Source organism: Thamnophis elegans, chromosome 11, assembly GCF_009769535.1.
Source record: "Thamnophis elegans isolate rThaEle1 chromosome 11, rThaEle1.pri, whole genome shotgun sequence".
Lineage (NCBI taxonomy): Eukaryota > Metazoa > Chordata > Lepidosauria > Squamata > Colubridae > Thamnophis > Thamnophis elegans.
This window is the reverse complement of record NC_045551.1, coordinates 35,409,100-35,426,510: the sequence shown is the minus strand read 5'-3', so window position 1 is coordinate 35,426,510 and position 17,411 is coordinate 35,409,100. Positions and strand designations below refer to the sequence as shown.

Below are 17,411 nucleotides of genomic sequence, written 5' to 3'. Positions count from 1 at the left end.
GTAGAAACACGCTTTAAAATAGAAATCACTTTTGCATATCTTAAACTTTTACCCATTTTCTCATACCAGCTATCATAACTATTTATAGCATTGTTCCCGAATGTACTGTAGATAACTCTAATTATAATGATGGAATTGAAACATTTTATTAAATCATTTACTCTTCTAAAATTAGACTGCAAATTCTCAAAGGTAAAAAGCAGAGATATTATTTACTTTTAACAACCCTATATCTTGAAAAACATGCTCCGTTTACTTAATATCCTCTGCCACATTGTTGTTTATCAACATAGGAGATCCTGTCCTATATCCTCAAAAATTGAGGGAGAAAAATAAACATATCGATGCTGACACCACATGTTTTCATGTGTGGAAGATTGAAAGGGATATGAAAAGATTCCAAGATTGCACTAATAAAATTTAATAATCAGAACCAGTGGCCTCAGGAAAACAATTACAGTAATATAATTTCAGAACCTAAACTGGCTGAGTGAGTATATTAACTTAGACTGCTAGTTAAAACAACATCTTATCACCCAAGAAATCATAACTAATGTGAAGATAATTGAGCACTAAACATTTGGATTTTTAATATAATGGACACTGGACTTGTTAAATGTTATTACTTCTGAATTTGGAAACTAAATCCTGGTTATTGCTGTTGTTGTTTAAAAAAGGAAGAACATAAGTAACTATTAATAATGCATGCAATATATTCTTAGTCAAGGATTCTTGTTTGCTTGGGTTTTTTTATACTTACGCCATAATCCCTGAAAGGTGAAACATTTCAGCTGTTATGTATGATAGGTAACTGTATAAGAAGACAAACAGTGGCTCAATCACTCGAATTTTATGGGTGAAACGAGTAGTAAAAGCTGCTACAAATCCAAGAATGATTCCAATCAAAACTCCTCCAATGCCAACTACAAAAAAATTAGCAATTCCAGCAAATATGTCAACGACCTCAATTGTACGCATCTGGCAGAAAGATTTGAACAAGTTGTACAGCACCTATGAAGGGAAAAGTTTAGCTTTTTAGATTCCTTTCTAAATAAGGTTACAGTTATTTTAACTGGAAATTACATTCTATTGCCACTCAATAATCTCAGAAAGTAGAACAAATGAAAAAAAATAGGAATACATGATGAAAGAGTCAATATTTATTACCTTTCAACTGTGCTGCATTTTTTTAAAGCATTCTTTTTTTTTAAATTTCCTCTTAGGGAAAAATGTTCAGTTATTCAATCCTGTATGTAACAGTGGGGAGCCTCAGCCCCTAATCTAATGTTGTACAGTGAATTTCAAAAAATCTTTATGTCAACTCGCAAAGCATTCCTGGCCTGCTGTTGAGTTGCCATAGACAAGAGAGATGGGAAACTGACAAAACAACATGGCAGCTACAAACAGAAGCACAGTCCAGGGATATCTTTCTTAAGGCTGTCTCCCAGGTTACCCACAGCAGCCGGAAGGGAGTGATCTCTAAAGTCTGTGAAAATGCTCCATTGGTGAAAGTGATTTATGACATACCCTGGGAGAAATAGGGTCATAATTGGACCTTAAATTACATGGGGTCAGAGTTGCCTTCACTTTGGTAAGTGCCCACATGTTGCTCCTAATAAATAACTGGATTTCATTTGAAGCTTGCGTTGAGGCTCATGATTTAATTAGGGCATCCGTAGGAACCCTGACACATTATAATCTAGTCAATCCTCTGAAGAAAAAATAGCAGTCTCATACCTGGCAGCCTTGCATGTGAATATTGGGGGATGGGATGGGGAAGAGATAAGAAAAAGAAAAAAGTATGTCAGGGGGGAAATGATGTGTCAGAAATAAAGACAGCAGGTGATTTCATCCTTTAGGGTATTTATAAGACTGAAGTACTTTGGATCAGTACCCAAAAGGTGATTCAGCATCTGCCACATAATCCGGGGAAAAAGATTCAGCTGTATTAGCAGAAGTGTAACACTGATGCCTCCATATGGTCCAAAACTTTTTTTAACAAAACCCGAAGCTCTACATAGTTTAGTATTCATAATGCACAAAGAGCAAAGACAAACATCTGTCTATATCTATAGATTGAATACATTCATTAAAACTATTCAAACAGGAGCAAAAGTTACATTCATAGCCGCCAGATGACAGGGATATGACTGCTTTTATTTGCAATATGTTAGGTAATCATACTGGACTAGCAAAAAAAAACCCTTTATCTTCTCGTGGACCAGAATCCAACAGTTCTTAAAAAGGTTGGTCACCTTCGTGGTAAAAATTAAGTGTTTGCTGCCATTTCTCCCGTGTAGTAGGCTTTAAAGCATGTTCTATCTAGTTCATATCTGATCAAATCCATTCAGGTTCTTCTACCAAAATTGCTTCATTTGTCTTATTTCATTTTCTCATTGCTCCTTTAGTCAAGCAAGCACCCCTTTCTACACCCCTTTCTACACTGTAGAGTAGGGCTGTCAAACTCATGGCTCGCAGGCCGTATGCCTCACACGCTGGTCACATCCATGCCCAGTTTTTTCCCATGCAAAGGGGAAAAAAGTCATGTGATGATGCCGTGATGATCCCAATGTGACACCCCCACTATAGAGGAACAGTCCTAGTGATTTACTAGGGGTCATTTCTCCATTTCCAAGGTTAACAACGACTTTGAAAGAATAGCTTGTCAAAGTGACAACAAAATGCTTTCACAACACTAGTTAAATTCATCAGCTTTCAGAACTAGATCAACTGTTATTAATTTTCTAAAACTATATAATGCATGACAGTTTATAAGACTACAGCAAAACAAAGAGCATTGGGCAATTTATCCACACAATGAGCATGAGAATTACTGAGTGTGTGGATCTCATAATCCAAAATAGCAACAGCAGATTTATATACTGCTCCATAGTGCTTTACAGCAATCTCTAAGCAGTTTACAACGTCAACATATTGCCCCAACAATCTGGATCCTCATTTTACTGACCTCAGATATAGAAGGCTGAATCAACCTAGAGCTAGTCAGGATTGAACTCCTGACTGTAGGAAGAATTATCCTGCAGTACTGCAGTACTGCACTAACCACCGCGCCACCAAAGGCCCACAAATGTCATCCATCTTTAGCATATAGTATCTTCTAACTATTGAAACTGTGTTTATTTTGACCCATCTAGTCCATCAAAGCTTTTAACAGCAACTTCTATCCAATCTAAATTGGCAATGTACGAATTTGAATAGCCTCATTGGGTGCATAAGAAGAGAATCATTATGGGTCATTGCTCCTAAATCATTCTCGTATATAGGTCATTAAGTGTGATCTTCCTGGTGAATCTGTGAAGTGGTCTTCATCTTCTGGAGACTGATACAAAAGCAGCATTAAAAAATGCAGAACAGGTTGTAATGATAAAGGAGAATATTTATAGATCAGGATTGAAATGAGGAGTTCTTGCTGCTCTTTGATTTCTTGTAGATTATCTAGTAGGTTATCTAGTACATTATCTAGTGCATTATCTAGCAGATTATTGATTTCTAGCTTCATTATCCAAACTAGATAACTTCAGTGGTACTAAAGAGTGAGGTTCCTCTAAATTTATGTCTGGAGGTCTCCAATACTACTCCCACCAATACTGACAGGGTAAATCACTGGAATATCAATTGAGAGCAAACCTTCTCCTAGGTGATGTTACCCAGTTTGGGTAATGAAACATCTACAAGAAAATAACTAAGCTCAAAGAGAACCAGACATGCTATTGTCTCAAAGAGGAGTTTGGATTTAGCATGGATTTCTTCACTCCTCTGAAAGAGAAATTTGAGAAAGGCGTGAAGGAATCTATTTATACCAAAATGGAAAAGCCTCCCTCAATAGAGGTGGAAATCTCAGACACAACCAGTTCTCCAGTTTTTATGCTGCTCTTGCATCAGTCCCCAGGAAGATCAAGACCACAGGTTCATCAGGGATATCAAATTTAATGTCCCATCTAAGAATTTAGGAAAATGACCCTTAAGGACTCTGTGTACTCAATTAAGGAACCTATTCAGATTAGGTGAAATGAAGCAATGGTGGGTTCCTATCTGTTCAGACTGGTTCTGCCGAACCGGTAGTGGTTTGGTGGCCAGGGTAGCTGGAATCGGCAGTGACCCAAGCCTGCCACGCCCCCAAACCGGTTTCCTGGGCAGCGCCAGTGGTGCCACCATCTTGTTTTTCAGTTCTGCACATGCGCAGAACAATTTTAATTGCATTGTGCATGCGCATGCAGCATGCATCAAGCACACACATAGAAAGCACACACACAAATGAACCAGCAGTAGTGCCTGCCAGAACACACCCTTGAAATGAAGCCATCCTGGAGGACATATATGGGGTCCCCCAGTGGTGGGTTTCAAAATTTTTTAGAACGTCTTCTGAAGGTGTGGCTTGCTGGCCATGTGACCAGGTGGGAGTGGCTTGCCAGCCATGTGACCGTGTGGGGGTGGCTTGACAGCCATGTGACTGGTTGGGCATGGTGAAACTCACTTAACAACGCTCTTGCTTAGCAACCAAAATGTTGGCTCAGAAACTCTGCATTTGAAATATGCAAGTCTTAAAGCTATCAAGTTACAAGACCCTTGCACCCCTAACCCTTTTTAAAAAATCAGGGGTGTTCAAACTGTTGAGGACTCGGAAAGTCCTTGACATACGACCAGGCAGCTATGCCTGGTCGTATATCGAGGACTTTCCGAGTCCTCAACACAAACTTGACAGCTTTAAGACTTGTGGACTCCAACTCTCAGAATTCCTCCTCTCACTCTTCATCTTGATAATGTGCAGACAGGTGGGGGGAGGGAGTTGGAACTGGTTCTAAATGGCACTGTAGATTTGTGGAACTTCTTCTATAGAAGAGGTTAGAACTGGCAGGAACCCACCCCTGGGTCCCCCTTACCAACTTTCTCAGACTGAAGAAACTGCTTCAAAACAAACTATTTCCAACAAACAAAACAAACAATGAGGTCCAGTTGCCAAGTGACTCAACTTCTAGACATTCCCTTTCATGTCCCACAATGCATTACTGCTCTATTCACAGTTACCTTACTTTATTATAAGCATATTCTCCTTATTTGCAATTTCAGAGTTAATATGCCAGGAATCACAAATGAAGTTATTTTTCATGATTTAGTGCTCTGCAAAAGGACCTTCATTCCTACTTATAATTTTTAGAACTTCAGACAGTGTTTTCTATTATTAATCAAACAACATGTAGTTGAACAACAACTTGTGGACTATCAAACTAACCATATCTTGTCCTGAGTTATGTGTGGTTTGCAGAAAATAGAAGCAAAACATGTTTGCTTACTTGCTGTAAGCTGGATCTATTGGCAAGAGGCACTGTATGCAAATCCTATTAGCCCTGCTTGGTGAAATCGTATTTCATTATCCTGTGAGAAAGCAGTAACCATATTATAAGCAACAAGGAATTGGACCACACAAAAAAGCTGGAAATAGTGAAAGGAGGTGCCAATGCATTTTACTTCTCTAATTCAGAGACAGAAATGGAAATCTGAGCAGTGTGCTCTCAATTTGAAACAGCCTGCTCACTTCCTTGTTCTACTCCCCAGGCATTCCTGGTGCCTATCGAATATCAGCCATCAAATATAGACATTAACTTGGTTTATACTCTGCTGAATGAAACTGCAATGCTTTTCCTGGACGGTGCCATTTCGCATGGCAATTGCACATTGCATGCTCCATTAAAATGCAAATAGAGGGGAAAGGCAAATACAAACCTACTTTGTTAGAAGAACTCTACGTGAATAAAATTCTTTATTTTTGTAAAGTGAGACAGAATTTCATAAAAATCTGCCAGTTTCCTAAAGTGGTTCAGCCCCCAAAATTTTTATTTCTTCACCTTGCTGAATGTGAGATGCATGTTGGAGGTTGTTGGAGATTTTAAAAATTGATAGGAATTTAAGTATATGGATACATAATTTAAGAAAAAAATTGTCTGATGGTGTCATTAGCAAGACAGGAATCCCATGGCACCTTGAAAACTAACTGATGATGTCCTGGCAAAAGCCTGTGATGAACCGGGCTGTTGCCAACAAATGACTATTTTCATAGAGGTCATTCATTGTCATATGAATGGTCATTAACTTTTAGCCACTCCTGTATTGATATTTTCTTTTTTCTTTTTTTTCAAAGTACAATAGAAAATTCAAAACTTAATTCAAATAATTGCCTAGTAGTTGCCAAACACATAGCTATATACTGTTTCTATTTCTGAATTTTAGATACAACGTTCCTATGGAAAAAATTACCAATACTCCATCTGATTACTAATAGAAGTGCTTCTATGATGAGCTTAAAATAGGAAAATAAGTTTGTGTAGGCTTGTGATTCTAGCAGAATTATTTGTGATGTAGCCATAATAAAATTATTCAAGCTTCTTTCTGAATGAAAGTTTAGATTCAGCATGATTCCTCCTCTGAATGTTTGTTTTCTAAGTTTTCTTTTTAGTTTAGAATTGAATAGAGCCCATTGAAATTGGACAGCTAACAAATTCAAATAAATAAATAAGATTTCACTATAGCTAAAATATAGTTTACATTTCTTACTACATTATAGGAATATAGGTTTATTCTTATTAAGTATTAAATGTACAGTTATCATTTGTCTATTTTAACACGAACACTTGCTAGACTTAAGAATTTTTTTTTCTTTAAAAAAAAAGATTAATACCACTTTTAATGAGCTGCAATATATATATATATATATATATATATATATATATATATATGACAATTAGTGAAGTGAAATATGTGTTCCTATGATTTAGGAGCATAAAGAATTACAAATTATATGAATTATAATATATGATGACAAAAAGTATGTGTATATCAGTTAAAATTTTAGCAAAATGTTTAAAATATGAATAGCAGTTCATTCAATGAGTTATGTGTTACATCTTTCATCTGTCAAATAACTGATCAACATATTTTGCCAGAAGGACAGAATAATTAACCAAAATAGAACTCAAATTCCAAATGCAGGAACAGAGGTCAGAATCAGCAGAACTCATTAATGGGGTATTGTAGTCTTTTCATGTAGATTTAAGCAAAAGGGTGAAACTCAGAGCTACAAATTGGTTCAGATCTTTACAAGATAATAGTGTTGTTTACAAAATACAATTACCATTCCTATGTATACCAGGAACTATTTCAAAGGTGGTTATAGCTTTTATTGTAAAACAATTTACACATTCTCAGCACCTCAGAGATTTTATCCAGTAACTAATACAATTTTTGCATTTTTCTATCTTACTTCCTGTGAGATTAATACTGCCATATATTGTATGAAATTAAAATGCATTTCTTTCTTGTTACCACATCAATATATCTGATGACCAACACAGATAATATGAATTTTGAAATCTATGTGTATTGCTGGATGTGCAATACCATTCTTAAAATCGGGGAATAACTAGACTTCTTTGGACCCCAGTCAATCTTTATATATTGTCATTCTAATGTTACTCATCAGTTAAAGAATACTGGATAATTAGAAAATGCGGGAACTTTTACTGATGCATGATGGGAAGGGGAGAAAAAAAGGAAGATAAGAAAGCCATGAGGCAATTGTAGGGGTCAACATACTGATTCTGTAAACCACTTAGAAAGGACTGTAAAGCACTGTGAAGTAGTATAGAAGTCTAAGTGCTATTGCTATTCAAACAGAACCCAACCATGTTTAATATGAGGTTTTTTTTAACCTTGCCCCACAAATGTCTGCTTATGCAAGAGAGTTGTGTGAAATAAAACAATTAAATATTTGCATGTTGTGGTAATTGAAAAGAATGTAATCATTTGCTATTACAAATAAGAACACTGCATATTTGGAATATTTAGATTACTGGACGTTATGCTTTAAAATCCCTTCTCTTCTCTTTGTTCCTTAACCTCCTAGAACACAATTTTACAAAAGGTACCCAGTTTTACCTGATTTTACTGCATATAGAAGTGTAAACGTTTTGTCTGTGTGCATTCGTAGCTATGTCACTTACCACAGTTACAGCATCATTCAAGAGAGATTCCCCAAAAACTAAGATATACAGCTGCTCGTTGACATGAATATTTTCAAAGACAGCCAACACAGCCACAGGATCCACAGCTGAAATCAAACTCCCAAAAAGTAGGCTCTGCAGTAGAGTGATGTCACTCAGACCAAAGGCCTCAATCTGGCAAATGGCAAAGAGGGAAATGCCAATGCCAAGAGAATTCCAGAGTGTGCCCACAACAGCATACCAAAAAATGGTGCCGAAGTTCTCAAAGAAGAGGCGTGTGGGCATAAAATAACCAGCGTCGAGGACAATTGGAGGAAGAAGATATAAGAAAAAAACATCGTTCTTCATCACTGGTGGAGATTTTTCCTGTGCCCCAAATATAATTCCACCTAAAATCAGTCCAATCACAATAAGGAGACAACTTTCTGGAACTATCTGCGGCAATTTGTAGTAGAGATGAAAACCTTCAAATTAATGGAGGAAGAAAGAGAAAGAGAAGAAATATTATATTGTGACAAAAAACACCTTATGATATTATACTTAACATATTAAGGTTGTTTATTCTTGTATTTAAACCATTCCCTTTCTTGCATTTTTATAAACATACAATTAAACTCTCAAAAGAAAAAAGAAATCAGCTAACCCACATACTCTTCATTTATTACAAGTGGCACAAAACCAATCCAACTATAAACTTTCTATGAGCAAAATCTGCAAGAAAGAATTAGCCTGTTAGGTAAATTTTATCTTATTTTATTATTTTATTTGTACTCTATCATTATTATTTTTAGAAATAACCAGCTTGGAACTCGTGAGATAACTTTATTTTCCATGATTCAATACCAATGCTTTAAAACTTCTTAGATAAAATGATGAAATCAGATTTTAATTGATCTTGTAGTTTTGCAAAAGGTTCCTTAAAAGGATGGTGCTTTAAGATTTTTAGCCAAGAAATATAGTATTTTGCAAATGTCAACGTTAAATCAAAAGTTCAGTGGAATGGTTCATTCTTTGGAAAGAGAATTCTGTATACTAGGGTTGCAGACGAGCCTGGGAAGTTCAAAAAAGCATCCCAGAGAAAGGCAAAGGCATTTTTGTGTGCATATTATTGCAAAAGAACTAATGGATATTCCCATGAATTCATTTGGAGTCCCTTACAATGATTGGCCCATGAATGAGTATCTATGGAAATTCTTAGTACTCTATGTCATGCTGTCCCAAAGGTGCTTTTTCAAAAGGCAATTGGATTTTGTTTTTCCTTGAAGGTGTTTTACTTCTCTGACAGTTCTGACAGAACTGAAGAAGCTTCTTGAATGAGAAATGAAATGTCTTCAAGAAAAAAACAAAAGCACATTTGCAACATTCTGAATGAGTCAGTTTCCTTAAGCAGGTATGAACTAGGTAACATTCTATTCATTCATTGGATGCGCCCATTTGCACACAAGAGTCTCACTTTTCATTACAGACTTTGGGACTCCCTGCTTTTGCTCTGACAGATTGAGAAAAATATGTAGAATAAGGGGATCTGGAGGAAAAGAGAAATCACAGCCTACATCTCACACAATTCGAGATATCAGTCCTATCAGTAGATGGAACAAGATCTACAGGTATTTCAGGCACCACTTTAGGTTACTGGAAATAATATGGGCTATTTGGACTATGAATGTATTCAAATCAGAAGAATGAATTAGTGTCTTCCCTATGAAAACTTATGTTTCTAGTGTCTGAGTGAATAATTTTTGTGTGTGTATAAAAATAGACAAGCAAAAAAAGTATTAAAAGATAGGGAAAAGTCAAGGAAAAATGATAAAGGAATGAAAAAGTAAAACAATAGAAAAAGACTAATTTCCCACTTTTTTGATACAGATATAGATTAAAAATACATCAAATTATTACTCTAAAATTACCAATATTCCATATTATTTCTAAAACCCCATATATTCCAAAATCACAATTTCATTTTTTTTTCACATTCTCACACAAAAAGTCCGAAAGTGCTCTCCAGGTAAAGTTATAAATTAGTCAAATTTCAACTTTAGTCAAAGCTGTCAATTTCACCATTTCCACCTATTCTATCAGCTCACACATCTATTTTTTCATTGTAGGTATTTGTAAGTCTTTACATTTGTGTACATACATAACAATCTTGTCACTGTTATCATGTATAAAAATAAAGATATTTTAATCTGTTTGTACATTAACCACAAAGGAAAGTATAGAATAGAATAACAGAGTTGGAAGAGACCTTGGAGGTCTGCTAGTCCAACCCCCTGCTTACACAGGAAACCCTACAACAAATGGTTATCCAACATTTTCTTTAAAACTTCCAGTGTTGGAGCATGTGCCACTTCTGGAGGAAAGTTGTTCCACTGATTAATTATTCTGTCAGGAAATTTCTCCTCAGTTCTAAGTTGCTTCTCTCCTTGATTGGTTTCCACCCGTTGCTTCTTGTCCTACCTTCAGGTGCTTTGGAGAATAGCTTGACTCCCTCTTCTTTGTGGCAACCCCTGAGATATTGGAACACTGCTATCATGTAACCCTTAGTCCTTCTTTTCATTAAACTAGATATACCCAGTTCCTGCAACCGTTCTTCATATGTTTTAGTCTCCAGTCCCCTAAACATCTTTGTTTGCTCTTCTCTACACTCTTTCTAGAGTCTCCACATCTTTTCTACATCGTGGCGACCAAAACTGAATGCAGCATTCCAAGTGTGGCCTTCCAAGGCATTATAAAATGGTATTAACACTTCATGTGGTCTTGATTCTTTCCCTCTGTTTATGCAGCCTAGAACTGTGTTGGCTTTTTTGGCAGCTGCAGCACACTGCTGGCTCATATTTAAGTGATTGTCCACTAGGACTCCAAGATCCCTCTTACAGTCACCACTACTGAGCAGGGTTCCATATATACTGTACCTGTGCATTTTGTTGTTCTTGCCTAAATGTAGAACCTTACTTTTTTTAACCATTGAATTTCATTTTGTTAGATAATGCCCAATGTTCAACTCTCTCAAGGTCCTTCTGTATCTTAAGCCTGTCTTCTGGAGTGTTGGCTATTGCTGCTATCTTGGTGTTGTCTGCAAATTTGATGAGTTCCCCATCTATCCAGTCATCCAAATCATTGACGAATATGTTGAAGAGTACTGGGACTAAAACAGAGCCCTGGGGTACCCCACACTGATTTCAACTGTATATTTACTTTTAAAACTTCTGAATCAAAAATCAAACTCTTGTATTAGCAATAGCAATAGCAGTTAGACTTATATACCGCTTCATAGGGCTTTCAGCCCTCTCTAAGCGGTTTACAGAGTCAGCATATCGCCCCCAACAATCTGGGTCCTCATTTTACCCACCTCGGAAGGATGGAAGGCTGGGTGTATTGTATTGTATTGTAGCCTTATCTATGAAATTAGGTGTTGCAGAGAATTGTATCTTATAGATGAGTCTAAACGAAGAATGACAACTTGTCTACAGTTGGGAAGGAAGCATCTGAAATTTCCTGAGGCTTGAGATGTGCTTGGAATGATTCAGGCATTTGATTGCTATGTGGATCCAGATGTGGCATTTTGTAGCTGAGTCAGCAGCATGAATTCTAGCTGTGTAAGATATAGCTATTTGAGAGCTCTGTGGTAAAACATAACCCCAAATTTCTCCTTCTTTGTTGATTTCTGAGGACAGAAATCTCTTAACTCCTCCAGTTTCAGAGGTTTGCCAGTGCTGGATTTTGAAAGGCCTTCAGGAAGCTTCAAAAGGCTTAAAATCCAGTCCACATGCCATGTTTCCCACACCTCAACTTTTCCAGGCAGAAATCTATTACCCAGCAATATTGTACTAACTCTTCCAAATTAAGTGAGGCACCTTTCATCACTAATTCATCTCTCATCAGCAAATTCTTCTCTACATTAATCAATCAGATAATTCAACCCCACATCCATAGCAAATAATTTAAAACCTGATATGTATGCTTGCAGGGATGCAGTGGCTCAGTGGCTAAGATGCTCAGCTTGTCAATCAGCAAGGTCGGCAGTTCAGTGGTTTGAATCCCCAGCGCTATGTAACAGAGTGAGCTCCCATTACTTGTCCCAGCTTCTGCCAATCTAGTAGTTTAAAAGCACATAAAAATGCAAGTAGAAAAATAGAGACAGTGGGAAGGTAATAGTGTTCCATACGCCTTCACATTTAGTCATGCTGGCCACATAACCATGGAAATATCTTTGGACAGTGTTGGCTCTTTGGCTTTGAAATGGAGATGAGCTTCATCCCCTAGAGTCGGGAACAATTAGCACATATGTGCAAGGGGATCCTTTACCTTTACCTATGTATGCCTGCATAGTACACTGACTATATTTGTAAATCTCATGGCTTCCTGTCTCTCTATTGATCAAATCATTAAAGGATGCTCTAAGTCTGAGTTATTTTTCCAATACTATCTTGTTGCCATGGGCTTTATTCATGGTTCAGCACCTGTTGCTATCCTAATAGCTTCTGGTTGCCTTCTCCAAGGTCAACTCACAATTAGTCAAATCTGAGGCTGCTTCACCCCAGCTAAAGAACTGGATGTGATTCAGAATGCAAAGTGTAAAGTTATTGAAAGAAGAACTCCTGAAAAGGTTTCCTATATTTGCCTGAGCAAGTCAAGTTCTCACTATCTTCCCTGCCTATATAACTGTGCAGGCAAGATTAAAAGTGGGACTTTTAATGATCAAGATTTAATTATTCATGCATTACTGAATGACTCTTGAAGCTTCTTGATGGTGTATGGGAAGTATGGTCTTTATCCTATGTACTCATAAAGACTTCCATTGATCTCCCCCCCCCCATTTCCATCCCCCAATGTTATTAAAGGTGCTCACTAAGAGCTTTCTATTACCATCTCTTTATGGGTACCCGATATGGATATATCAGAGATGGCCACTGCTGTCCTTTTCTTAAAGCTGTCTCAGACCATCTGTGGTTAACTATTACCTAATTATAATGAATGTTGTTTAATGAATGTTGTTAAAATGGCCATACAAAACCAATCTAAGATATTAAGTCTAAAATCCACATCTCAATTCAGAAATCACAAAGTAATGAGTAAACCATTACCATGTTCTTTAGTATTGTTCGCAACCAAAACAAACAATATAAAGGAAAATGATAAAAGTTGATACTCAAAACATGGCATAACCATTAACCAAGCTTTAATCAAGATGAAAATAGATCTATTATAAAAATATGGGAGGTAAGCAGTTACCACCAAAAGTCCTTTAAGAATTGCAAGAACTGTATCTTGCTTGGAAAATGTATATAAAGCACGTGTTTGATTACAGTACTAAATTTTACAATATTGAATGTATATTAATTTGAAAATTAATCTGCAGCAGATTTGATTAAATTTTAAATTACATAAGTGTTGCTGTTCTTCAGAAACATCTCAAGACAAAATGTATGAGGTGCAAATTCTCTGGAATCTTGCATTATGTCGGTGATGCCCGGATTGTGAAATTCTCAATCAACATTGCTCTTCCTGAGAATTCGGGAAGAACACATTTAGAGGACATTAAAATTAGAGAAGGCTGCTAAATATTTCTTTCATACATTTCAGAGCTAAGCTTTGATATAAAAATGAAGTTTAAACTCTGATAAACATTTTTGGGGACTCATTTATAACAAAAATATTATTTGTAGAAAATGCATTTTGCATTTCTAAGACTACTGATTTGGAAGAGGAAATTGAATTATGTCCCAATAAATACCGTATTTTTCACACTATAAGATGCACCAGACCATAAGAACCACATTAACTTTAGAGAAGGACAACAAGAAAAAAAATTGCCTCTGCCTCCCAACAGCCATCCAGTATTCAACTGGCTGGTGACCTTGCAGCAAACATCAAACAGTCTGGTCAGCCCCACCACGTGGCTCATCAGGGCTCCCCTCCATTGCACCCACCACCAGTCAACTGAGCTGAACTGCTGCCACCACCAGGGAAGTCTGGAACCTTTGCTGCCCAGCAGGAATACCAAGTAGGTATTCCTCCCAGAATACTGGCAATCAGCTGTTCTAGGCAGTGGGAATTGCCACGGCTGATGGCCTTTACTGATAGGGGGCGTTCGGTAGCAATTGGTGGTGGCAGCAGCAAATGTCAGCAATCAGTGGTGGTGGCGATCCTGCCACTTAGAACAGCTGATTGGTGGTATTCCAGGAGGTCGATCCAACCGCCAATCAGCTGCTCAGCAGCAAAGACTCCAGCATTCCCTGGCAGTGGTCCCTCCCCCCACAATATTCGCACAGACACAAACATCTTCACCACTTTTTTGGGGGGGAGGGGGGGAGTGAGTCTTATAGTGCAAAAATACAGTATGTTTAAAAGTCCATTGCGACTGATTGTTTTCTATTATTTGCGGAGTTGTATACTTTGCTATTTTGATATAGTTTGCCACCTTTCACACAGAGAACATTCATGTTTCTCCCATTACTCCATTTTCTACACTTAAGCCATTTAATTACACAACGTGAAATTAAATGTGAGAGAACCAGGAACTGCAGTTCTTTATTATAGTTCACAGTTAAGTTGTAATTCATACCGTCTACTTTTCAGTCTACTGAAATATATACTAAAATGATTCACTCATCTTTTTTTCATTTATGAGAAAAAAATTTAAAATGTCAAATTTTACATCTTTCCTAAGTGTTAGGAATAGAAATCATATTATGCTTGTAGTAAAAGTAGACTAATTTTTATGCTATCGTTTGTACATCTATAATTAACTTTTTAAATGTGTTTACTGCATTTACTTCCTAATAATTAACAGTCAGAATAATCAAGAGCAATCAAAACTAACAAAAGAAAAATATATATAATAAATTGCCAAACTTTTTCAAACCAGAACTTTGGTACACTCTAGTGGTATTTTTGATGAGATTAGAAACCTACCTATATATCTATCTATTTTTATTTTGATGAACTATAGATACGTCATGTCAACTTTAGTGCACTCATAGATCATTGTAAAAATGTAGTGCAACAGAAAAATAGTAAAGTACCTGCAGTTTACTTTAATCAAAGTAACAAGGGTCATCATATATGCTGAAGGGCACAAGTAATTTGTCAAGTCTTTTCATAATTTACAAACCATAAAGCAAAACTTTGCTACATTTAGGGCAAAGATATATGGCTTCTTATCTGAGCCTAACTATTTTAAACAGAATAAAGCTGAGCCATTAGGATAGCTAGAATATAGTTCTGAAAGACTTATATTCTTGGAAATCAGAATGTACTGTAAGTCACAAGTCTCTGCATAAAATTAAATGGAGACAAGGCATCACATGTGCATAATCTGGTCACTTTTAGAATTTTCTTGAACTTCCTGTGAATGATGTCATAAAGGTAAGGACATTAAAACAAGTGAAGGTTAATGCCTGTAACAGTATATATGAACAACCTTGGGTGATGGACTAGGAGTCCCAGGCTCTCAGTGTGTAAAAGTGGTGGGATTCCAATTTTTAACTACCGGTTATGTGGGCATGGCTTGGTGGGTGTGACATGGCTTGGTGGATGTGGCAGGGGAAGGATACTGTAAATTCTCCATTCCCTCCCCACTCCAGGGAAAGGTTACTGCAAAATCCCCATTTCCTCCTGATCAGCTGGGACTCAGGAGGCAGGGAATAGATGGGGGCAGGGCCAGCCAGAAGTAGTATTTACCAGTTCTCTGAACTGCTCAAAATTTCCGTTACCAGTTCTCCAGAACTGGTCAGAATCTGCTGAATACCACCTCTGGTCCAAGCCTGCAGAAGGAGAGAATGTGTGGAAAATGTTTCAAAAGGGATCCTTTCCAGCAAATAAAAGGAAAGAAGGGGAAATATCCTTTCAGTCTTGCGTGATTTTGTTATAGTAACCTTACAATAAATATAGAGCTAGTACACCTAGTTGTGCTTCTTCCCTGGACTACCTTGCAGGGCTTCTGAATTTAAGACTTGTTAGATGATTCAGATTTTAAAAAATCAAACCTAAAAGCACCAAGATTTATGAAATTTGAAGACTTTATTGCAGTCATTAGCCAGCACCATACTTAACAATATTTCTTTAAGAAAGGATCCTGTAAGATTAGAGAAAAGTTTTTCCCATCCAGGGTACTGTTCCTATTGATGCCTTACTAGATGTCAGTCAAAATTCCCACTGTTGTTTTTTAATCAATTTTTTTGTGGTGTTTAAAGACCCACTGCCTCTGATCATAGAGTTAAAAAAACATTCTTGCATATTTTGATTGATTGACCAATAGTCATAATACATTTTTGTTAATATTGTTAATCACTGTTAGCTTTATTTTCCATGAATTGGCATAATCTGCTTTTAAAGTTGACTATACAGAAATGAATTGCATAGATAATGTAATGACCAGAGTTAAGTATTTCCTTTCATCAGGCTGTGAATGAACGAAGAGTAATACTTAACCATTTTTGTACATAGCAATGTCAATAGCATTTAGACTTATATACTGCTTCACAGTGCTTTTACTGCCCTCTCTAAGCGGTTTACAGAGTCATCCTATTGCCACTAACAATCTGGGTCCTCATTTTACCCACTTTGGAAGGATGGAAGGCTGAATCAACCTTGAGACAATGAGATTCAATTTGCCAAATTGCAGGCAGCCGGCAGTCAACTAAAGTAGCCTGCAGTACTGCATTTTAAGCACTGTGCTCAATGCATACTAATTTTGGGATTTCATTTGAAGAAAAACTATTTTATTTGTATAATGAATATCTGGTAGCATGTTTTACATAAAATACTTTGAAAACTTACTATATTTAGAAGTGTACATAATATTTTGTTGATATTATGACATCCAATTACTGTTATGCATAAAGAATCAGGACTACACTTACAACAAGTAAGATGGTTTATTGCTCATGTCTATTAATAAAAATCTAGTTAAAAATGGCAATAAGGGTTAACAGAATTCAAAAGGGGTTTGACCATTTTGTGAGCACACACCATAAGAAACTCTATGCTGATTACTTTCTTGATTCTGCTCCTTGTCAATGCCTGTACTTCTCCTACATCAATATCTTTAACAATTATTATAAAACTACTATAAAGAAGTTTTTGTTTTAAAAAAAACTTTCCAGACTCGCCTATAATCTTGGATTCTACAAATACTAACCAGGCTTAAAATTCCAGGCCCAGGCAAGTTGGTTAGGTGCTATGGCTTCTTAAATTAGTTCCAAATGAACTGAGGAGAAATGTGGGCGATGGCTGATACAAGCAATTTTCTGAATGTGAGCTTTAATGATATCAGACATACAAAACTTTACATTGTAGGATTGTTCAAATAAGTAGATTTTTAACCTAAATTTTATTTTAATTCAATATTCCCATATATGCATTAAAGAAGAGAATTCATATCACTTGTTTAAT

At 36.6% G+C, this 17,411-nt stretch overlaps 1 protein-coding gene across 1 annotated transcript in view; it reads right to left on the bottom strand.

The window, feature by feature from the left end:
- Nucleotides 1-17,411, bottom strand: part of SLC9A2 (solute carrier family 9 member A2) — a 40,493-nt gene that overhangs the window by 20,206 nt on the left and 2,876 nt on the right. The window contains exons 2-3 of the mRNA XM_032226246.1: nucleotides 8,016-8,479; nucleotides 761-1,011 (exon numbers count right to left, since the gene is read on the bottom strand). Coding sequence (XP_032082137.1) covers nucleotides 761-1,011; nucleotides 8,016-8,363 — 599 coding nt within the window. The 5' untranslated portion in view covers nucleotides 8,364-8,479. The remainder of the gene's footprint in view (nucleotides 1-760; nucleotides 1,012-8,015; nucleotides 8,480-17,411) is intronic.